Source organism: Candoia aspera, chromosome 8 (assembly GCF_035149785.1).
Source record: "Candoia aspera isolate rCanAsp1 chromosome 8, rCanAsp1.hap2, whole genome shotgun sequence".
Classification (NCBI taxonomy): domain Eukaryota; kingdom Metazoa; phylum Chordata; class Lepidosauria; order Squamata; family Boidae; genus Candoia; species Candoia aspera.
This window is the reverse complement of record NC_086160.1, coordinates 39477815-39503351: the sequence shown is the minus strand read 5'-3', so window position 1 is coordinate 39503351 and position 25537 is coordinate 39477815. Positions and strand designations below refer to the sequence as shown.

Genomic DNA, 25537 nt, shown 5'->3' with positions numbered 1-25537 from the left:
AGACAAAAATTAAAGTAGAGTCTCAACAGAACGTGCAGAGCAGAAACCTTTTGAAAGCAGGATTTGTTCCTTATTTTGATATTCACAGAAGTAATATTTTCACCTTTAAAATGCACGTAAGACTATTTTATAAAATGATCTCTCTCTGAATGTGTTTCCACAATCCCTTTCAGCATCATCAAAGGTGAGCTTCTACTGGTCTTCTTCCAATGATGTAGGAATAAAACCTGTCCAGAACATGCGAGACTTACCTAGACACCTATGCATAACATAATTACTCTATGCTGTATGTATCTGGAGGACATCAGGCTATACTAAAACTTTACTAACCATTTGAAAGAGATGCTTTGTAATGCATGAGAGCATGTAAAAGCCCAGCTTTTTAAATAGTTAAAGCAGCCATATCTTTTTTCAAGTTACTCCAAGGTGTTTTCACATGTGAAAGCAGCTGCAGAAGCCCAGGAAAAGACAGAACTTGCTTTAACAATTCAAAACGCCATGCATTGTACTCACTCCCATGCATTTTGAAACACCTCTTTCAAAGGATTTCCACAGTTTGGTATCTTTCAGATATGTAAGACACATTGTATAACCTCATAATCTCATATTTCACAACCCTCAGATGTGCTGGACTTTAACTACAACCTTGACCTGAAAGCTTCTGTGAGCTTCACTCATGGTCTCATAGTTCAGGTTTGATTATCCTGAAACTTGAGAAGACTTATGAAAGTGAGGAGAAAACCATCTGCTAACGGATACATCCTATGATAGACAAGTAAAGTAGAGCCATTTGTCAGCTATAAATGCAGTACTTGGGATGGATCCTTACAGACATACACTCCATGAACAGAGCCACACTTATAAAACACAAACGGTATATTCTATCCTGTCCTCCAGATGGTAGTTTTTCTCAAAGCTAAATTTTTCCTCTACCTCTGGCATGTCTTACAGGTGACTACAGTTTCTGAAAGCTCCAGAGTACAATCTGTTTCAATGCAGCAGTACTAGCCTTACATGTGAGAGTGATTTCAGAGATAGGCTTCATGAAGGGACAGAGCATGGCTGGCTGTCATTCACACAGTGTGATTAGGGTCACAGTCATTTGCAATCAAACACACGATCACAATAATACATGGCCATTTAAAGAAAAATATATGGGGGGGGGGGTTTCCAGGTGGGGAAAATGATGAGCTGACACATCTCTGAAGAGCGGTGATGATGCTGAGGTAAGGGCCAGTGACCAGGCAGCAAACCCGGACCAGTGGAGCTTCTCTGGACAGAAGCCAAGAGATTGCCCACGTGTGTTCTATAAGACTGCTCCTCACGAGGAAACCCACAGGTTCTAGAGATTCTGTAAGCCAATTGTGAGTAGAGCACCAGGAGCCAAGGAAGAAACATCAAGCTCTCAGCCTCAGGCACAGCCTGCCTTAAGGACATTAGGTTCAACCCAAACCCCACTTTCTAGCACACATTTGGAACATTATTATTTTGCCAGCTACAGAGATCTTCTAAACAGCAGAGCAACTAGACCACCTGGTGAGTGTTCCTTCAACCTGGAACAAGATCAAAGTGAAATGTAAAGAAATAATTATAAGGATTTAAAACGAATTGAAAGCAAAAAGCTTATTAAGAGTTTGAATTATGAAAATTTAAAATGGATTAATGGACCAGTTAAATTTGGAATATTGTTTATTTTGAAGTACTTTGGACTTAATTAAAGAAATTAAATATCTCCATGAGAAAGAGGACTGCTTAACTCTCTTAAATGGACAGATTGGTGGATTTTCTTAAACAGAGATAAGGGAAAGTTGTGAAAGATCATGTGACTATAGAATTATGGAGAGCTGGATGTGTCTAAAGAGTTAAGAAAAAAAAGAAAGGCTCTTTTATTTTTGTAGCTTTATCTTTTTGGATTACAAATATAAGGAGAGAAATGGCAAATACTAGGAAACCAACAATAGAAGGGAGGAAAGAACTGTCAACAGAGCAAACAGGGATTATTCCAGAGACTGTACAAAGGATGTTGGAAAAATTGGAAAAGAATATTGCAGCAAGATGGGCAGTTATCATTGATTGAATCTGTTATGAGAGATTTGATTTCATTTGAAGGAAGGAAGGAAGAAAGATTTGCAAATTTAGAAGAAAAGATGAATAAAAAATGTGAAGAATCTGCAGTACAAATGAGATGCAAACAATAAGCCAAGAGCTGAAAGAAGATTTACACAATGTGACAGTACTGGATTTAAAAGAGAAAATTTTGCCTGAGACTGAGAGCAGCTACAGAACAACCTGGTGAAGGTTTAAATGCACATTTATAAACATGAAAAAAATACAGAAAATGAGATTAAGAAAGAAAAGATAGAGAAAAAGTACAGAAAAGAAAAAAAGAAATATTATTTAAAGAAGCGACTTCCGATCTTCTTTACAGCAGTCACAAACAGACTTAGTATCACTCCACTCCCTTTAAGATTACATTACATGGTTCGCTTCTTCCTATCTTCAGCCCTTTTTGATTTGCAAATCCAGAAATCATCAACTCATTTTCGTCCATCTTCAGCAAAAAGTCCATAAATATTTTTCAATGTTTTATAAAAGTACTTATTATCTTGTCCCTGATCAAACAAGTCAATTTTATATTCTTTTCTCTTATGCAGTATTCTGGTATTATTAATTCTTAGCTTAGTGTTAAGATGTTGTCGTAGAACTTGGTTTCTTATTTTCTTCCTGACAAGGTGCACAAGTATATTTCTCAGTACATTTCTTAACTTTTCATTTCTTGTGTTAATTCAGTTCACACTGTCCACTTCTACATCCATGTCTTCTTCTGCCCATTCTAAAAAAAGGGTTGAATATGAGAAGAAGCAAACGATGTAATGTAATCTTAAAGGGGGTGGAGTGATATTATGTCTGTTTGTAACTGCTGTAAAGATGAGAAGTCGCTTCTTTAAAACTGTTTCTTTTTGCTTTTTTGCACTTTTTTCTATCTTTTCTTTCTTTCTTAATCTCATTTTTTTCATGTTTATCTTTTACTCCTGTAAAAACCTCTAATAAAATTATATTAAAAAATAAAGAAAAATATATGGCAGCATTGCAACCAATGATTGAAGTGTTACTGTCTGTAAAAGGGAAAAAAAGGCCTTTCCAACATCCTCTATACCACTTGGACTTAGGATGCAATGTGCTGAGTTGCATTTTCTGCTTATGTTTAACATTACTCTGAACTCATTGTAATGTGCCTATCAAACAGCCATTTGATCTGGAAGTGTAGATCTTGCCCTTTTTGCAACAAAACAGGTTCCTTGAAATAGCTGGCTTTGCTATAGGTGAGACATTTTTAAGGTGACTTACAATGCAGGCCAACTCCACTATTTTTCCTTCTCCACCAATTTCTGTGCAATGTAACAATGATATATATGGTCACTGAGCTGTAACTGGCAAAACAGCCCTTCTGACTGTAAGTAGGATTGCTGATAGTACTGAAAGAAACTAATTCATCATGTACTACAGAGCAGAGCAGCCACTCTTTGCCCTACATACAGTATATGAGAAATGCTGCCAATGTATTTCTTGAGGGAAATGGCATCTATCCTATTGGCAGCTGGACAGGACACATGCCTATAGGGGCAAGAGGCCTAAGAAATAACATCCAGAATATTATACAATGAAATATATTATGTTCAGAGTACCATACAATTCTGATCATCAAAAGAATAAATGGAATGTGTGAGAGTATTTTCATAGCTGATATACATTCATTTCTATACTCAGCTCAGTTTCTAACAATTTTCTTCAAGAGATGCGTAACTGTGACTTTTTCTTTCAAGTCCTACATCTTTGAATGTACGAAGAATCATGTATTTCAACAGCAGGGTCTCACCTCCAGAAACAATACTGTGAGGTTCTTATTCATCTCATTATCGTTTAACTAATTGATTTCAAGATGAATTGGGATATAAAGGTGTCCAAAGAAATTTCATTCCACAAGGGATAATTATGAAAGACCATCAACTACATGCATCTCATATTAGCTCTCCTTTTCATCTAAGGTATCATAAATGGCCTGTTAAGAATATGAAATATTCTACAAACACGCGCACACATACAAAGAAACACAAGCACTTCCTTGAAGTTGCTTTTAGCTATCTCTACATGCATGTGCATGCACCGCCCTTCATATCATCCTGAAGTACCCACAAGTACCTGGAAAAAGACACAGATGCCTTAACTGTTCAAAAAGCAGTACTTCATATATGCTCCCTTGCATTCCAAAGTGCTTCTTTTGAAGCATTTACACAGCCCTAGCCTGGTGTCTGCCAGATCAACTTTCATAATCCTCAGAAGTTCTGGCCTTTAACTTGCATGAATTTGCCAAATGTTGGTGTTTTTGACCAGGAAGTGCCTCTAAGCTCTGTTCCCTCATTATGCTCTTGTGGTTCATGGCTCTCATTTGCTTTGTGTGTTAAAGATGGCATAAGCATGAGATTGTGAATAATGCTAATGTGATGAGAGAAATGTGTTTTTAAAGGAGCAGCAGAACTCTTTCTTCAGCTATGCTCATGACATGGCTTGAGCGCCACTGCTTATGCAAATGTGGAAATAATTGCAACAGGTAGAACAGTGAACAATTTGGAGGGGGCCAGGCACACAATCTTGCTTTTTCTCTGAAAGCTGGTTGGATCTTTGTACAAGTAACACAATGTGGAGTTTGCACAAAAAACAAGGGGTTTCTTTGAAAGCTGCTTCAATTCTTAATGCTTAGCTTGTGGGTCAAGAAGTATTCCTTCTTGTACAACAATGAGTAAAACATAATCCTCCAGATGTTCCTGAACTCCCATTAGCCCTTTCTAGAATGACAAATGCTAAGAGATTATGGGACTCTCACAATATCTAGAAGGCCACATGTTGCTCACCCTTATTCTAGCAAGTCATGCTTTGCTTGACCTTCTCTCACTATGTTTGATTATATTTTGTTTTGTCTATTATTTTTAGCCCATATAAAGTCATCTTACAGGATAAAAACAACATTACATGCATTATATATTATGGATGGTACTGTTTCATCCTGTCATTATGGATTATCAGATTTCACTGCAGGATGCCAGATTTTATTACTTTCATACATTTCTTTGCAAGATTTATGCAGGGTGTCCAGAAGTCTGTGGCTATCCACTTTGAGCAATGCTTCTTCTTAATCTTGAAAAAAAGCTACAGTTACTAAAATGTTCATATAACAGAGCTGACATAAACTGGCAATGCTCAAAAATCATTCCTCTTGTGTAAGTAGCATACTGCTTTTAGAAAATAAATTCTGGTGATAATTTCTTAAAGATTTTCACTTTTCACAATAGCTCTGAAAAATATTTCTAAAATTTATGAGAACAATGTTAAACAATTAGATGCTAAACAATCATAGGATGGAAGAATATAGATTCATACTTTATGGAAGACATTAGGGTTAGGTCTGATTATCAATTTTATTCATTATTTCCTAACAGTATTACCTTTTAGTAAAAAATTGAACTTTCTTCAGAGTGAAAAATAAAGTGCAAAACCTAGATAAAAAGATTCTATGTAGGATACTCTACAAAATTCTGTTTTCCCCCTTCTGTATAATGATACCATAATTCACATTTGCAATGGTGAACATGATCTGTATTTCTATTGAGGCACTGGTAGATATCTCATGCTTAAAGGTATGGTGTCACACACACCCTCACCTCCAGGAGATAGGGCCTAGACAACTGATGGAGCCAGAGGGAGTTGGGGTTTTCCCTGAAGATCTGATGTGCAGTTCAGCTGACACCTTAGTTGCTGCCTGGAATGGGTGGGTGGCTCTCCCAGTCCACTGATGCCAGGGTGCACTTTGGTTTACTGAGGAGCTCCAGGAGATAAAACACCAGAAGAAATGCCTGGAACACCCCTGGAGGAAGACTGGGAAAGAGCCTGATCAAACATGGGTAAGAGCCCACATCTGGGATTATCTTATGGCAATAAGGGCAGCAAAAGACCAATATTTCTCCACCCATATTGCATCTGCTGTTAGCAGTCAAGTGGTCCTATTTAGGGTAACTCAGTCCCTGCTGGGAAGGACAGGCTACAGGATCATCTGTAGGGCTGCTTGAGAAGTATTCTGGCTATTTGGTAGATAAAATTGTTTAGATCCATTCTGACTTAGACTCCAACTGGCAAGGTCTTGCCAAGCTGCCAACAGCTCCATCTTGTGATGTGATCTGGGATGAGTTTGAGTCTGTGACTCTTGAGGAAGTGGACAGGGTTCTCTGCACTGCCAGCTTGGCTACCTGCCTGTTAAATCCAGGTTCCTTCTTGGTTATTAAGGAAGCAAGGGGGGTGACCTGTAATTAGGTCCATAGTGTGGTGACAGCCTCTTTGACAGAAGGAGTGGAGCCTTCAGCCTTGAAAGAGGTAGAGGTGCACCCCCCCCCCCAAGACCCAAGAATCTTGAACAACCTCATTCCAACTTTCCGTTTTTTAGGGAAGGTTGTTGAGAAAGTGGTTAGACTGAAGCTGCTGAGAACCTTGAGGAAATGGATTATCTACACCTATTTCAGTTGGATTTCATTTGAACTGGACTTTTTTGTTTAAGATTCTGAAAGATATGTACTTTGGGGACAATTTTATTACATGGCTGAAATTGAGATATACTTAAGAAATGGCACAAGTCATTGTAAATGGAGAATTGACCAAACCTTGTGATATGCTTATTTATCTATTTTGTATTGTGTTTTTGTCTTGTTATTGTTATATTGTGAGCCACCCAGAGACAATTCAGAATGGGACTGTGCCTAAATCAAATCAAATAAATATAAAAATTAATTAATAATACAGCAATGGATATCTACTATAATATGGATGGGAATCTGCTCCCCTGACATTACCTAGCCATGCTTTCTCTGTACAGAATGGTGAACTGATGGTTCCTTTTTCAACCACTGGCTACCTTCTGGCCAATAATTCTCTGACCATTACCAATCTCACATGGTTGGTGGGAAGACAAAATGGTTAGAAAGAAAACCATGTAGATGTGAAAAAATGTAAGATAAAAACAAAAGAAACAGAAATAATATGTTCAGTTAGGGCAAAACAATCTAATAAATTAACTCTTTGTGATGAAAATACTATTAATACAGTATTCTGTACTGTAAAGCATAGAAGTTACTTGATTTCCCCTATCAAATTTCATATAGGAATATTCCAGATATGATAATTGGTTTTTGTTCAGAATACAGAAAAAACTATTTGAAACACCAGTTCCCTTTCAGACATCAAGATGGCTGGACTCTCTTTGATGTGAATACAGTATTTTTGCTGTCTTCTGTTTAGTTGTATTTTCTGTATACATGGAAATGATAAAGAGATGAATAAGTATAAAGGTTCTATAGCAAAATGAGCACTCCTACCTGAATTTGAGGTTTTCGAAGCTCTTCCTTTAGGGGCTGGGAGTAACAATAGTTCCAAAGATTGTGGTGGAGTCACTTTCTCTTGCTTCATGTCTGAAAGCTGCAGGGGATCTTCTACAACCAGTGACTTTTTCTTTTCAGCCAAAAGGCTGCCTGCAGCTCTTGCAGCAACCTCCTTGAGTAGGGCTGCTGAAGAAGTCATTGAGGCAAGAGAAAGAAAAGAACTTGCTGGCGGTGAGTGGTCCTGCCCAGGAGTCATGCTTCTTTCACTGACCTTCTTTGATAGTGCAGCTAAGGTGGAGCTAGCTGATTGAGAACTAAACGGTGAGGAAAAGGTTTCAAACCTTATTGTTGTATCTTCAGTTCGAGAAAGAGACTTGTCCTGAAGGACTGCATTGGCAGCAGCTTTCAATTTTAGGATTGCTGAATCTGGAGACAAGCCACAAGATGGCAATGAGTTGGGCAACCATTTTCCTTGATTCCATATGAACCCTGTGTTTGCACCATACTGATCGTTTTGTTCCTGTTTTTCAGCTAGCTTTCTAGCAAGGACACTTAGCTGCTGAGCATGATGTGTAGATGGAGAAAAAGAGATATTCGAGCCAAGATTTATAGGGGACTCAACCCGGCCATTAACTGTGATAGTAGTGTCTAGCTTGAGAGAACCAGCCTCCAGCAGACGTCTCAAGTTACTACTCAATGGCTTGTTTGGGCCAGGAGTATCATCCTCACAGATAGAAGACACGCTAGAGGATTGATGTTCCTTGTTCTGTAATACATCCCTTATGGCCTCATTCTCAACAGCCACCAACTCCAGTGTGTTGCTGCTAGGAGTCCTGCTTCCCAAAGAAGTGTCTGGAGATGTGGATTGCTCTTGAATCCTGTCCTCAAAGGATAATTTGAAGTTCTCCTGGACTTCTCCATAAGATGCTTCTGATGGGGTTTCTGAAGAGTTCCCAAACCAATGTTCTTCCTCGCTAAGCTCCTCTTCAGCTTCTTCCTGTCTAGTACCATCTGTGGAGAACCAAGGTGAATAAATTTCATTTCAAATTCTATCCATGTTATGCACACAGTAAGGCTAATGGACTCAAATATACTACTAATTAACACAGTAATTAAGTTAATATTAAATTTCTCAATAAATGTTAGTTTAATTTTAGTAAGAGTATAAAACAAGGTAATTCTATGGTAATAAAACATACAATATGAAATATGAATAAAAAGAGAATGCTTATCTTCCTTTAGAATTTTCTTCCCCCAGACTTCACAACAGGCACAGCAATAAATCTTGACAATTCAGACACTCAACCCTATATTAAGAAATTTACTGTAACAGAAGCCTGATAGGTATGACATAGCTAAATAAATTGCTTTACCGCAAACAAGAAAGAAGTCATATACAGATAGATTTACATACTACAGAAAACAGAAATTATGTCACAAATCATGTGTGAGCACGTTCATGCACACACACACACAAACACAAATTGCTCCTGGGTTTAAATTCTAGGCTTTTCCCTCCCACTTACTCCAATCAATGGACCTTTTGCTGTTTTCCTGGTCTTGATGGTCAAGAGACATTTGCTCAGTGTTTATATAATGGTTCTGCCTGGCCTGAGCACTGTTGGATCCTGACTCACTAGCTTTAGCTTTAACACAGCTTTCCTCTTATTTTTCTCCTTTACTCTCCCCTTTGAGTTTGGAGGTGCCAAGTTCATCTCCCTTCCTCCAGTTATGGGATGCTGAAGGACATTGGGTCCCTCCTTCCATTTTCATTTGTCCATTGGCTGCAGCTGAGAAACACTGCCACCCTTCAGACCTCTCTACTCTACTCTTCCTCCTGAACCAGATAGCAGAAAGGGGACAAGTTTCATATCCTTTTCTTCTTCATCAGGGTTCCCATTCCAGAACTTTCTTATATTTAGGTATGGCAGTTTCTCTCTCTCTCCCTCTCTTGTGTTAGCTAGATAAATTTCTTCCTCTCCCTCTTGTCTATCAATTTTATAGAAAGCAAGATTCTCAACGATATTTAACAAAATTTGTTAAAGAGAAAACAAGCTAGGTTACAGACATTTCAGCAACTGGATTACTTTCATTTTAGAACTCAGTTTATTTTTAGCTTGATGCAGCAGACTCCCCTTCAATTTCTTATATATGTGACTTTGGCTGACTTTTCACATAATAAGAATAAAAATCAGTTAAACATTTATAATCATCTTTGTGCAAATCAGGTAGTAAGCTCGAGATACAATTTGATAAAAATGTTCACCTTCCGCAGCCAAATAAGGACAAGAGGATAGTTATCCTCAATTGTTACAGAGTTCAAAGCCAGTAATCATGGACTACATATAGGGAGCCCTCTTCTTAATAAAAATGGCATGAGCACTGGCAGGAGGAAGGAAGAGGAGGGGCAAATAAAGCCTTTCTGTAAATTCTCATCAATAAATTATTTTAAGCAAGCTAAGTCTATATTTGATATCAAATTGTGGCATTTTGCGAGAATCTAATCTCCAGAAATGGGGGGGGGGTCTGTGCTTTCACCTTTCCAAGCATATTTGCTAGGCAAGACAGGAGTCACTACCGTGGAACAGTATCTCATGGGTATTTGAGGCCCTGTAGGCTGTGAGCCTTGTATGATGAAGAAGGAAAAGTTACATTATCCTAATGAATATGTGGATTATGCGTTTGAACCCAGGATATTCTTCCACTGATGCTTTAGGAGGGCACTTGTGAAGTGCCAGGTTCTCCATAATAGAAATATAAGCCTTGTGTGTGTTAGCACAAGTTTTCTCAGACAGATAACAGAACTCAGTTCTCAACTGCATGGGTTCAACTTCCAAAATCTCTGGTGCACACATGGTGGTGCCTGGGGAGCACAGTAAAAGAAACAGTGAAATCTTCCCTTCCCCACTTGTACTCTATCACAACTCCTTGAGTCTCCCATCAATACCCAAACAGACCTGGACCAATGCAAAGTCTTTGGGTGCCCTGATGAATGAGTTAGTCCCATATTTCATCTGACAGTCCCACTTTAAAATGGTCAATTAAGGCTCTTCAATTATAGTCGAACCCTGAGTTAACAGCTGAAAGTCAGCAGTATACTCTCAGCTGGCACTTACCTTGTTGGAGATGACAGTTTCCACAAGTGAGTGTCACTTGTTGGACTGAATCATTAAAGTTAGCCCTTAATAGTGTCATAAAATTGGTGCAGTTGTCCAAGCCTGGGCTGTTCTGCATCAGAAAGGGAGTTGCCAATTTTGCAACTATGCCCATTTTGCAGCTCCCTTTGTTATTGGACCAATTACATATAATACTTGAGATTGATCATGGAAAAATCTTCAAGTTTATAGAGATCTATAATTCACACTGAGGAAAGTGGTAGATTTGCCAGGGTTCCCATCATATTTGTCAGCTAGGAGCCGGCACATACAGTAGCATCAGAAGGTTGCTGCTGCAACAGCTGACAAATCTTGGGCCGGGATTGGTATTACGAGCTGCTGGTTGTGGTAGATTCTGCCCCACTTGCTGAGCTACATGGTCCATCTAGGTGGTAACCTGGTCCTGATAAGGCACTGGTGATTTGATATATACTTAGTGGGTTTCCAACAGAGCTGTAACTGTTATTACAGGTGTTGAAGTATAGGGTTTCTTCCCTTAGTACTGGGAGTAGAAATAGGCAGGTCTTGCTATCAGATTTCATACCAGACACACAAATAAATCTTGATAATGAAAATAATCAACCCTGCACTGTACTTAGGAATTTGCTTACAGTAGAAGCTTCCAAATATGACATGGCAGAAAAGAAAGAAGTCATACATGCACAGATATGCCTACCACAGAACACAGAAATCAATCTTTCTCTGCCTGCCTGCCTGCCTGCCTGCCTGCCTGCCTGCCTACCTTCCATCCATCCATCCATCCATCCATCCATCCATCCATCCATCTCTCCCAGGGTTTAAATTTCTAAACTTTTTCTTTCCACCTTTTCTTATCAATGGACCTTTGGTTTTATTTTCCCTAGCCTTGAGAGTCAATGACATCTGTTCGGTGTTTATATACCAGATGCTCTAATGCCCACATAAATGTTATGACTACAAATCAAAGAATTACCCAACCAACATGAGCAATAGGCATGAGAATCTGGAAGCTGTAATCTCAACGTATCTGGAGGGCATGAGGCTAGGAAAAGCTGCTTTAGAGCTTTGTCATAATAATTTATACACCAAGAACAGCAACTTTATTTTCAACATGTGGCTGTTAGAATTGGTTCTCTATTTGATCGTATTGAAAGTACAATGTATTATGTATCTCTATGGAATATTACATCTGCTTTTCAAACTATTATGAAGGATTTAAATCAGTCATGTTATTGTAGTTGCCTCTGTGACAGACATGAAAAAGCTATGCACTGCATTCAACCTGCACATCCATGTTTTTCAGGATACTCTTCCTATTACATTCACAAGATCTCGTAACATTTGGTTTCATGATTACTTACAATACATAATGTCTCAGAACACTGGGAGCTTTTGAGTATATCTCCCCCTCACTTTCATAACTTATATTGTATGAGAATTTTTTTTTACCCAATTAACCTTTTCATTCTTTGATCATACAATGAATGCTTCTTTAATGTATAGTTGCCTAATATATAATCTTTTTTTCAATCTCACTAATGCTACGTGTACAACTTTTCAGGCACAGTTCTTGTGTGGATTTTTGGACAGGAAAATATACAGTAGGTGCTATTCACTTTCCTCTGAAACTAGCATCCACACTGCTGTGAAGTCCAGTTGCAGCAGAATGATCAAATTTGCAGCTAACCAAATCCATGGTAATATTCTTTTATATCCTTAGAATTTTTTTCTTATTTCAAGCTGAAAAATATCTCTTCAGAGAATAGTTTTGAAGTATTGAGAAATCCATCAATGCATATGTAGGAGTGGTTTACTTACTCACATAAGCCTTTTCAGATGCTACCCAGGAATTTTAAACAGCCCAATCCTGCATTATGACACTTACCTTAAAAAATACTAATGATTATTCGGGGTATAATTTTAAATAACATTGGTATTAAAGAAAATGAATAACTCTTTCTCTCTCTTGAAAGTTCCCTCTTCAGAACAGAATAGTTCTTTCATAAGAATGTACTCTAAAATAACAAGATAAAATGAACACTTCTTGTAAACTCTAAAAACTGCTTCTTTAACTACATTTCTCACTACTAACAATTCTAACATTTTCTGAGATGTGACTGGCAGTGTTTAAAGGGGAGTGACTCTAAGTTGCTCCTTCTTACCATAGGCATTCAAAGAGTGACAGATATGATCAAAGATTTTTTTTGTGCATCAGGCTGGCCAATCCAGAAGTAATCCAGAACAGTGGCAGTGGTAGTATTAAATGGAAGCTATCCTCCTTGCCAGGTATCTTTCATTAACATGACTGCTTTGAAAAATGAACATCCCAAAGCACAGTAAGAGTCACAAAAAGATTATTACAATGAATACCAAAAACATTAAGGAAAAATAACCCAATTACATGGACATTCAGATGGCACTATAAACAAAACAGTTAAAAAATGGACTGTAGCGAATGGATTGGTTGAACTTCCAATTACTGTATTTGGTGAGACATACAGTACATATGAATAGAATTATTATTTGAGCTTGCATATACTATAATATATAAAGCATCCATCAATTACTGGCTTAATGATTAATAGTGGTACACTGCATCTATGTGTTACTTTTACTCTGAGTGAACATGAAAAACAGTTACAGGCATGACCATTTGACACCTGCCTAATTGTAATTTAGATACAGCTCCTACTCTCCAGATATGCTGAGATGGCTGATGGTAATAATTGTTTCAGTCCAATAGAACAGGAGGACTCAAGCTTTAGGAAGACACAAATCCAGTGAAATGTGTGGACAGAGAAACAGCTTTCCTTTTGGATGCATGATCTTGTTAGCAATTTTGTTTTATATACATTTTTTATTGCAGTGTTTCCTTATTTTGTCCTGGATTCTTCAAAATGCTAGCACCTACAGAAAAATACCATCTGGAAACATTTTGTCATTTACCTCACCCCCATCCATAGGTGGTGGAGGAAATGACAACATGTATGTTATTACACAAATGCTGCATTTGATGTGCTTATGTCAGATGTTGGGATGCAATGCTTATGGTATTCTTCTTGTGAGTCACTTCTTGTGAGATGGGTGGCTATACAAATCAAATCAAATCAAATCAGATGAATAAATAAATGGTATTTGTGTGATTAATGTGACTGCATGTATATAATTTTGACATCACCATTGTTGTGGCGACTGCTGAATGTGTTCTTTGATTAAAAAGTAATAATAGGCTGATACAATAAAGCAGTGATCAAATAAACTTAAGATTGTTTGTTGGAAATGATGGGGAAGGAGATTTGAAAGGTAGAAATAGGTATTTTGCCTCATAAAGGTTTAATCTGGTTGCTAAGAGTCAACAACAACTTGATGGCACATAACCAGTCATAATCAATTTAGATTATTCTAACTCTATGTAGAATTACAATCAGGATGTTAAAAGACTGTTTGGGAAAACATGCAATTGAAAAAGCAACAGTCTTATGCACATATAATTCAGTGAGGCACTTCTGAATAAATTTATATAAAAGTGAATTATATGAAGCTGTAAAGAGCTGTGTGTGTAGGCGTTATGGAATTATTTTTGCCTAAGCCAAACACACACCTCAGATTTGTAAACAGATTCTCAAACTTTGGCATTTTCTAGTTGCTTCTGTCTTTGTCCCCTGCTAAAAGTTCTAGATCTGTTTACATCTTAGCTTTTCCTCCTGGAATGGAATTAGCTCACTGCCTAATTACATGATGATGCAATGCAGCGTGTTTCCTAATTAGAAAGCATGATTGGCTTGAAAAGTCACAGAAATTTTTTATCCAATAGTTATTCACAACACAAGAAAATATTTACACTCACACATAGTAGGATACCCAATTTCCATCACTGGCTCCCCACTATCGTAATACGTAGTATAATGTAGTAGTATTGTCATAGTACAGTGAGTCAACAAAAATTGGGTTTCCTGAATTGTATTTTTCTGCTAACAAAATGCTATCAATGGGTATCAACTGAAAATATTGAGATGAAATAATGACATTAAAGCACAGGATGGCCAGATGTCCTGCCTTCTAACAGTCCTCTATTTGGGAAGCATTCTCTGAAGAATAATTTAGTTTAAGACCAGTTTATAGATAAAAGATCCAAAGGAAGGAAAACTGGAACTTTGAAAACTGTCCAACCACCATTTGGACAGCAGTGTGGGCAAGTCATTCAGCTCCTTGGTTCTGTTTTCATTATGGTCAATATACATTTATTTTTATCAAAAGCAGTGTAATGTTATTAAAAGTATAGGAATTAATTTTTATAAATTATACTTTGAAATCTATACACATGTATACATTGAAACATACCTGTTTGTCTGTATTCTTTTTAGATGATGCTTAAGTGATAAACCTGCTAAGGCAGAAACCTAAGGACTATTATGGAAAACTCAATGTCATTATAAAAGTATGACTTTTTTTATAGAAGCTTACTGGGCTCTCCAAAAATGCAAAATTTTTGAAAAACTTGAGATGGAAGTTGTGATTGAATCTTATTTTGTTCTAATTTACATAACCAAATTAAGTAGAGTTATCCACTAAATTATCGTCAGGTAAAAGTTAGCAGTAATCCTGTTCTGACTTCTGTGTCTTAAATCATTGTCACAACTACACTTATCTGGTACTATGTCACATACTAATCACCCACAGTATTTAATTGGATGGTTTTGATGTTTCTGCTCCAATTTCATTAAAATCTTACTAACCTGATCACAGTTTCAAGATACAAAATGTAATTAAATGTTTTATTTGGTTTAAACTTATTTAACTCATTCAAATTCGCATTTTAGTTTACTCAGATGCAGTTCTTACAACACAGTATAGATTTGTTTTGCAGTATATCAAGTTCCTGAATAACACAACTCCAAGACATCTAGTTTTTAACTGCAAGAACATTGCAATAGTACAGTAATATATTTTTTTTTAAGTTGAAGTTTCCCACAAAGTAACCATTCATGACTACAAAGTAAACTTAAGTCTGATCTAGAGCTGATTGAACTTTGCTGTCAAATACGAGAAATAAGGCTAAGGCTGCTATGTCTAAGCTGCAAAAAAACTCACCAACTGCTAGGTGGCAGCAAAGAAGTACAGAAAATTAATTATCTGCTGCCATCTGCAGTGCAGATACAGTAGCACTAAATAAGGCCTCTGCAAGGTATCCTCCTCTTATGGAAAAAGAGAGGTAAAAATGTAGTACGGAAGCAAAGCAAATTATTTTAACACAGAAGGGTCCAGCTTACTCAACTGATATTACAAGGATCAAATAACAGGGCAGGTCAATTCTGTTGTTATAAACCATCGGTGGACTGTCTACTTCACTCTCAAAATACAAGGTAAACATTCCAAAGCAAAATAAGGGAATCCTGACTTTTAGGTTGGTATTATGGGCACGTCCAAGTTTCCGTGCACTCTTGGGAACAGTATGTCCAAAGCATTACAAATTTTATTTCAAAGGTAGTGCAGGGGAAGATGTGCATTGCTAATAGGTTAGGGTTGAAGTGAAAGTGAAAGGTCCCCTGTGCAAGCACCAAGTCATGTGTGACCCTTTGGGGGATGCCGCTTTTGTGATGTTTTCTTGGCAAACTATAGTGGGGTGGTTTGCCATTGCCTTCCCCAGTCATCACCTTCTCCAGCAAGCTGGGTTAGGGTTAGGAAAAATCAAGAAGGGAGTTTTCTGTGTGGTAACCAGAAAGAGTGATGAGTTCTCTGATGAGATAGGCTAGAGAAATTTACTTGAGAGTGGACAAAGGAGATGAAAAGGGGAAAGGGACACAGTAGCTGCTCCACCCAAGGAAATGACTGATTTAAAAATAGCAACTATATGAAACGTGCAGGAGCAAAGGTAAAACAATTCAAATCTCTGCAGATTCCTAGAAAGAATTCTGGATTAAAAATAAGTGTGACAGCCACTGCTACCTACAACTGTAGTGTTACTGTTCACAGAAAACATACTGTAGACTTTTTGGGCACTTCTTAGTTATCCTACAATTATGAGGTATGTGCCTCAGGCACATGTTATAAATACAGCAAATACTGCATTGTACTATTTTTTATTAGCTGACGGAGCAGTATTTGCATTTTGGAAAACTAGTACCATACTGAAGGGACTCTGGTGTAGATGCTGACCAAACTGCCAATAGAAGAGAATAAACGTATCTCAGGTTTGAACTGTGGAGTCCTTGGTGCTCTCTGAGCTTGCTTGTTTGCTTGCAGAATTTCATTACCCAACTGGGTAACATCATCAGTGCAAGTAAGTGTGGGGTTTCCTCCCTGTTTAAATACAGTATCTTACCCTGCCAGTTTTGATGGGATATGGTTTTCCAAATTACAAGAAAGGTTTGTTGAGATTCTGGACAGCCTCTGTCAATCATCCCAGACAAGCAAAGGCTTACAGGTGGTGTGATGAAGAAAAATAGATGTAACAAATAAAATAGAGGCTGCACCCCCTTCCCCCGTTTTTTGGATGTGACCAGGGTCAAACCCAGCTCCTCTCTTTGCCTAATCCTATCAGACCCAAATTGACCCTTCCTGCTGCCAAACAAACCCCTTGCAATCCCATCCAAACCAAAGAATAAAAGCCTTGCTCCCCCAGTCACAGTAGAGGCTGAAGCAGCCCTAATAAGGGAATTGCAACATGTAACAAGGTAAGAAACTGCAACATTCCATCCTTAATCTGGGACACTCTAACATTCCATCTGCTTAACAATGGACTTCCCCACCTCTCCTGCCACTCCTAAAAGGGCAGTTCTGCCTAACAACAGAAATAGCCTCATGTACACTGACAAGTACCTGCCCAGCTTCTCCAAAAAGTTGCCAACAGATCAGAGATCCCTAGATTTTCCAACTTGTAGCCCTCAATTTCTCTATAAAATCTTTGCTTTTCTATTGTTTGGAGTTCCTCTTGATGGTAAAGTTGGGACCCAGCAATCCTTATATAAACAGTTGGCTATTTGTTGTGTTCTGTTCTTCTGAATTTTCCAGACAGGAGAGAGAGCCTGACATAGGTTTGGACAGTTTCACATGAACCATGTATAATACATTTATTTAAAGTTTGATATATTTGATTATGTGCCATCATGTTGTTGTCGACTCTTAGTGACCACATAGACAGATTTTCTCCATGACAATCTGTCCCTAACTCAGACTTTCAGGTCTTCCAAAAGGGAACTCATTGCCACTATAACTGAGTCCATCCACTTTGCTGCTGGTCATTCTCTTCTCTTTCCTTCCACCTTTCCCAAAATCAGAGCCTTCTCCAAAGAACTAGGTCTTTGCATAATGTGTCCAAAATGGACTTAAAGTACTCTAAGCTTACTTATCTGCAACTGTCTTTCAAAGTGTTTCACATCAGTGCCATTCAATTTACAAACTAAAGAGACACATTAGGAAAAGGTAATGAAAGGAACTGGAGGAGTGGAAGATCTGTACTTCAGGACTAGAACAAAGTGATGAAGTATTAGGAGGTATTTAAACAGACTTCTAACCCATTCTGTCAAAGGGTAATGGTAGTATTCTTTCTTATTCAAAAGGATGGAGTTAGGTTGTTGTATTGCTTGGGCTGATGTAGCCTCCCTGTGGCCAAAGTCCCCTGATGGACCATATCTCCTCTCACAAAGGCCACAAAATAATATAATTACTTTGAAAACTCTCAGAAGAGCTAATGAAATGAGTAAATACCCTTTTTAAATGAAAAAGTGTTCTCAAAAGTTCCAGTAAGAAAAAGAAAACCAACAAAATAGGTTACTAAACTTTCAGCTGAAAGTGTATTTAACATAATACACATTGCAGCTGAACACTTCAACAGCCTCTAATAACACCTACCAATTCTTAATCCTCCAAGTGACCTAAAGAACGTACTCATCTTCAGGCATATACTGGAAATCTTGGTTGTGCCTGTGAGTGGGCGAAAGAGTCTTAATTTTCCTAAGAATTTGTAAACCTTACAATGCCCTTAATTTTTTTAAGACCACTCCGATTAAAACATCAATGTACTTTAATGTAAGTAACAAATTTTTAGTGCTGCAATTTATTTCAACCTGCCAAGGTCACCAAGGAAACCAGCTTTCAGACTCTTCCAGGAGGCAAATAAGGTACAGAGAACATTATCTTGAAAAAAGTATTAATAAGGACATTTCATCATACAAGCACAGGTTTCAGTAAAGCTGAAGACTGATTTTGCCATAACTATCAAAGACAAACCCACACCTATTTTAAATGAATGAAACCCATCATAGGTTTTCAATGCAGATAAGAAAAGTGCCAGATGGATTTCTAACTTGAGTGATGTGGATTGACTCTTCTAATACAGCATGGAGGACACAGTAATCTATACTGTGACATGTGACACAGGTCCCTACCATCACCTAACCCAGAGAATGTGGTCCTCCTGTTGAATTTCCACTGCCATCAGTCCTAGCCAGCATAGCCAATTACAAGCAATGATGGGAATTTTATTCCAAACACTGAAGGCCACATTTCTCACTCATGTAATAGCTCTCTAAAGGCTCAGGCAGAAGTCTAGTTCAGAACTTTAACTAGAAATGGCATACATTTATTAAACCGGAGATACTGCTTACAATGAGGTCTACTCAAAGTCAATCTGTGGGGAATTGATAAATGGGAAGCCCATGTTTGTGACAAGAGGAGCTATTTTCCATCCTTGTAATTCTAGTATCAGCAAAAGAATTTCAAGCATACTGCATTCAAACAGCACAGGTGAACTCCTTCCTTCCTTCCTTCCTTCCTTCCTTCCTTCCTTCCTTCCTTCCTTCCTTCCTTCCTTCCTTCCTTCCTTCCTTCCTTCCTTCCTTCCTTCCTTCCTTCCTTCCTTCCTTCCTTCCTTCCTTCCTTCCTTCCTTCCTTCCTTCCTTCCTTCCTTCCTTCCTTCCTTCCTTCCTTCCTTCCTTCCTTCCTTCCTTCCTTCCTTCCTTCCTTCCTTCCTTCCTTCCTTCCTTCCTCAATATACAATTTTCTCAGCAGGCACAGTTCTTTCACTGACAAAGTGAAGCAGCAGCCCCAGGCAGCGTATTTTGGCAAACTTGAAAAGGAATAAATTGCTAGTAAATTCACCACGATAGAAATGGGGAGATTTTTAAAGAGTTTTCTGTTCTATGTATAACTGACTTTGTTTAATGAAAATCTTGCAGTAATAGTTCATACCCTCATGACTTACTTTACTACTGCAATGAGCTTTCCATGGGGCTACCTTTGAGGACCAGCTTGAAAACGCTACAAAATACAATGGCCCATTTATTGGCAGGTGTTGGACACCAGGAACATATTATGCCTGTGCTATATGTCCTACATTAGTTGCCAACAGGTGCAATTCAAAGTTCTGATATTCATCTTTAAAGTGCTATATGGCTTGGTGCATAGTTACCTTCAAGATCAGCTTCTCCAACAAGAATCAACCCATCCAATACTCCTGTTGCAAGAAAAATTGTTACTATCCTCACTTTTGCGAAATCAGAGGTCCTGAGACCAGAAGACAGTGCTTTTTTGTGATGGCTATGGTTCTATGAAATGGCCTCCCTTTAAAAGCTAGATATGTCCATCAGTAATGACTAACCAGAGTGAGGTTGACTGGGCCTTAAGAAGCATTGCTAATAATAAGGCAGCAGGAGATGATAGTATCCCAGCTGAACTGTTTAAAATCTTGCAAGATGATGCTGTCAAGGTGATGCATGCTATATGCCAGCAAATTTGGAAAGCACAAGAATGGCCATCAGACTGGAAAAAATCAACTTATATCCCCATACCAAAAAAGGGAAACACTAAAGAATGTTCAAACTATCGAACAATGGCCCTTATTTCACATGCCAGCAAGGTAATGCTCAAGATCCTGCAAGGTAGACTCCGGCAATTCATGTAACAAGAATTGCCAGATGTACAAGCTGGGTTTGAAAAGGCAGAGGAACTAGGGACCAAATTGCCAATATCCGCTGGATAAGGGAAAAAGCCAGGGAGTTTCAGAAAAACGTCTATTTTTGTTTTATTGACTATTCTAAAACCTTTGACTGTGTGAACCATAACAAATTGTGGCAAGTTCTTAGCAGTATGGGGATACCAAGTCACCTTGTCTGCCTCCTGAGGAATCTGTCTAACAAAAAAGTAGCAACGGTAAGAACAGACCATGGAATAATGGACTGGTTTAAGATTGGGAAAGGAGTATGGCAGGGTTCTATACTCTCACCCTACCTATTCAACTTGTATGCAGAACACATCATGTGAAATGCTGGGCCTGATGAATCCGAGGAGCCTTATGACGAAGGTGAAAGGAGGAAGTGCAAAAGCTAGGTTGCAGTTAAAACTCAAAAAAACGAAGATTAATGCAACCAGCTTGATTGATAACTGGCAGATAGAGGGAGAAAACGTAGAGGCAGTGACAGACTTTGTATTTCTAGGTGCAAAGATTACTGCAGATGCTGACTGCAGTCAGGAAATCAGAAGACGTTTAATTCTTGGGAGGAGAGCAATGACAAATCTCGATAAAATAGTTAAGAGCAGAGACATCACACTGACAACAAAGGTCCGCATAGTTAAAGCAATGGTGTTCTCCGTAGTAACATATGGCTGTGAGAGCTAGGCCATAGGGAAGGCTGAGCAAAGGAAGATAGATGCTTGGAACTGTGGTGTTGGAGGAAAGTTCTGAAAGTGCCTTGGACTGCAAAAACACCAAACCAGTCCATACTCCAGGAAATAAAGCCAGACTGCTCCCCTGAGGGAATGATATTAAAAGCAAAACTGAAGTACTTTGGCCACATAATCAGAAGACAGGATACCCTGGAGAAGATGCTGATGCTAGGGAGAGTGGAAGGCAAAAGGAAAAGGGGCCGACCAAGGACAAGATGGATGGATTATATTATAGAGGTGATGGACTCGACCTTGGAGGAGCTGGGGATGGTGATGAGTGACAGGAAGCTCTGGCATGGCTGGTCCAGGAAGTCACGAAGAGTCAGAAGTGACTGAACAAATAAACGACGACTGACCAAAAGATGCTAACGACAGAGCTCTTTTGGACATCATTTGGCAATTAATAGGTTCATGCCAACTGGGTTTATAACTTCAGTTGCCTGTGGCTGAACTTATTAAAATATGTGTTGTTTATTCGTTTAGTCGCTTCCGAGTCTTTGTGACTTCATGGACCCGCCCACACAAGAGCTTCCTGTCGGTCGTCAACACCCCCAGCTCCCCCAAGAACGAGTCCGTCACCTCTAGAATATTATCCATCCACCTTGCCCTTGGTCGGCCCCTCTTCCTTTTGCCTTCCACTCACCCTAGCATCAGCATCTTCTCCAGGGTGTCCTGTCTTCTCATTATGTGGCCAAGGTATTTCAGTTTTGCCTTTAATATCATTCCCTCAGGGGAGCAGTCTGGCTTTATTTCCTGGAGGATGGACTGGTTTGATCTTCTTGCAGTCCAAGGCACTTTCAGAACTTTCCTCCAACACCACAGTTCCAAAGCATCTATCTTCCTTTTCTCAGCCTTCCTTATGGTCCTGCTCTCGCAGCCATATGTTACTACTGGGAGTACTATTGCTTTAACTATGCAGACCTTTGTTGTCAGCGTAATGTCTCTGCTCTTAACTATTTTATCGAGATTTGTCATTGCTCTCCTCCCAAGGATTAAACGTCTTCTGATTTCCTGACTGCAGTCAGCATCTGCAGTAATCTTCGCACCTAGAAATACAAAGTCTTTTACTGCTTCTACATTTTCTCCCTCTATTTGCCAGTTAAAACATACTTTTATATAATTAATATTTTATAGAGGTAGGAATGGTGTAAGAAGGCATAACTCTTCTTAGAGTTAATTGATTAGCCAATTCCCTACTTTTCCAAATGAGATTTTTCTATTATAGTGTTTTTATTTGTACATTATCAGTACCTATTATAAGACATTGCCAAAACAATTGTTTCACATTATCAAAACAGCCTGATATTACAACAGTTTCATTGAAAATTAGAATTTTTTTAAAAAAATCATTAAAAAGAATCCCCTGCAGTTTTACATTAGAAAGATTACTTATAAGAAAAGTATTTTCAGTTAATAAAACCCAGCTGTTATTTTATATTCATAGAAAAGACTGGTAGTCTTATACATGGGTTAATGTCAGTATAATGTAGCTGAAAGCATATGTTCAATGTAGAACAGAGATGAAAGTAATATAAAATCAAAAGCATGACTATAGATGTAGAAACAAAAACTACAAAAGGTATGCATTCACACAATCACAATGTTGCACATCATTTTCATGCAGACAACATAACCAGTAATGTTGTCTCCAAAGAATTTCATTACTTCTCCTAGTCCAGAGTGTAACCCCCTCCACCCATAAGATTAAAGACCAGCATATAAATGAAACCCCAATTTTTTTTAAAAAAAGATTTCAACATTGCCTCTGGGAATGTGGTTGGAATTTCTAAATTCTGGTTTTAGCTCTAAGGATTTGTTACAGTTTATATCAACTTCACATAAGAAGAAGAAATCTGGGGCTCATCATATCTGGATTTAACTACTTGCCACTTAAAATATGAATTGATTTTCTGCAAAAACAGAGGACATTTTTTAGGCTTTTGTCTAATGAGCTATAAAATACTTTTTATTGTTCTGGATTATGCCAAAACAGAAATTTTTTAAAAACATTAAGAATTTTAATCTCACTTTTCTCCCAGAAACCATTAAAAAAAAGATTATTTATTTTTAATTTTTATTAGATTTTTTAGAAAGTTGTAATATTGATTCACAGAGGTTTACTTTACAAGCCTCGTTTTTTAGACTTTGGGCTTAAGGTACGGTGGGGTATGATCTACTTCCTTGCAGTGGATTTTTTTCTTATGATTCTGATTGAGTTTTGTTTGGCCTTGGTCCAAAATGTGATTTGGCATTATTATTGTTGTAAGATACCTCAAGTTACTTTTATAATTGAGGTAGAATACACATTAAATAAATAAATGGGGGGAATTATTCTGAAAGCATCAAACATTTTTTTAGAAAAGTTTGCTTAGCTTCCATAAAAAGTTAATCACCAAAACAAAGATGCAGATAATAAATATAACAAAACATTAAACTATTATATAAATGTGTTAGGTATTATTATGTTGTGCCAATACCATTTTCATTTTACCTTATAAACAAACCCAGAGCATTATTTCAAAGGCAGGAGTGGGCAATGTTCTGCTGACACTCCTTGGTCCTGAGGGCCACAGAGAAATGCAGTTGTGTCACATGCTGTACATGCACAGAGTACATAAATGAGCAGTGCTGGGATTTTCCAGGATTATGGGTGCAGTGAGGCATAAAGTTCTTTGAGTGTTTTGAATCTATAATATAAAAAAATAACATGGCTAACCCTGTTGGTAATTCTGGGCATTCTGCTCCTGAATTTTGACACCATGTTCAAAAGGCTTCAAGGAATGTAAAAATCACTTTCAGGGCTGTATGGAGCCACAAGCACCAGTCTACCTACCTCGGCTCTAAGATCTGTACCACTTATGAAATGAACTTCATTTCATATGAGAGGTGAAGGATTCCGAGGAACTACAGTTATAAATAAGTAGTGATGGCTCCAGTGAAATTAATTGTTCAACAGTCTATAAATTCAAGCTGTGATCTATAATCTCAAGATAACTGGACTACCTGTCTTTAGGTAAATACTGGCCTTTCAGTATGTATATGTACCTTTTGGCAGCTAAAATAAAATTTAATATTCTTTTGAAGGCAAGATACTGAAAGTCAAGTTTTCACAAGTCTGTAAGAGTCTCATTATACGTACATACATATATAAAATTAATCATGACACTTTCAGAGTCGGTACTTAGGAAGAGACAATGTAATCAAGAGGTTGCTCTGAGTTGGACTTCCGGAGGAAGAAATGGTGAACTGAAGATGGCTCTGAGAAAAGTGGAGCTCATGACGGCGGCGGAACCAAGAGCCGGTGAGTAGACTGCCTTTTCAAAATCACTCCAGACGAGGAGGGGACTCAAGATTGCCCACAAATGGTCCAGACAGCTGCTCCTTGTGAGGAGACTGCAAGATAGCAGTCTCTGGCAGGTTTAGAGCTCTGGGAGATGAGGGAATCGCCATATTGTTGAAACTGCAGTTAGTTCATATACTTCCTTTTCTAATCAATTTCGAGAATTGCTTCTTAACTGCTTTTCAGCTATTAGAAACTTTTGGATCAACAAGTTTGACAGCACTGGGTGAGCTTCCTTCAATCCTTAACAAAAGAAAGTTTTCACTACAAGTTTAAGTACTTAAAAAAAATTTTTTTTGGAATAAACAGCAAAAGATGATTAAAACTTTGATTTTAGAAAGTTACAAATGGACTAATGGTCCAGATAAATTTGAAGTAAGATTTTGGAATTAATTATAAAGAATCCTTCCTGTGGAAAAATGCTTTTGTTTTGAATTCTTTAAAAAAAATGTAAGATTTTAGAAATTTGACACTAAGTAAAGGAGAAGACTTCAGCAAAGGATCGTTACCTTGTCGTGGTGCTGGAGCTTGAGCACTTCAATGACGCCATGAGCTAAACCGTGAAGGGCCACCCAAGACGGGAAGGTCATGACAGAGAGGTCAGACTAAATGTGATCCCTGGGGAAGGTAATGGCAACCCACCCCAGTATTCTTCCCATGAAAACTAAATGGATCAGTACAACCAGAGATATCTCGGTATACCATCGGAAGATGAGACTTCCAGGTCGGAAGATGGTCAAAATGCTACTGGGGAGGAACAGAGGATGAGTTCAACTAGCCCCAGACGTGATGACGAAGCTAGCTCAAAGCCGAAAGGACGGCTAGCGGCCGATGGTGCTGGTGGTGAACGGCGAATCCAATGTTCTGAGGATCAACACACCATTGGAGCCTGGAATGTAAGATCTATGAGCCAGGGCAAATTGGATGTGGTTATTGGTGAGATGTCAAGATTAAAGATAGACATTTAGGGCATCAGTGAA

General features: G+C 38.2%; 1 protein-coding gene across 1 annotated transcript in view; it reads right to left on the bottom strand.

Moving 5' to 3' along the window:
* ZNF827 (zinc finger protein 827) overlaps positions 1-25537 on the bottom strand; it is a 158204-nt gene that overhangs the window by 107372 nt on the left and 25295 nt on the right. The window contains exon 2 of the mRNA XM_063309764.1: positions 7419-8432. Within this exon, the coding sequence (XP_063165834.1) occupies positions 7419-8432 (1014 nt within the window). The remainder of the gene's footprint in view (positions 1-7418; positions 8433-25537) is intronic.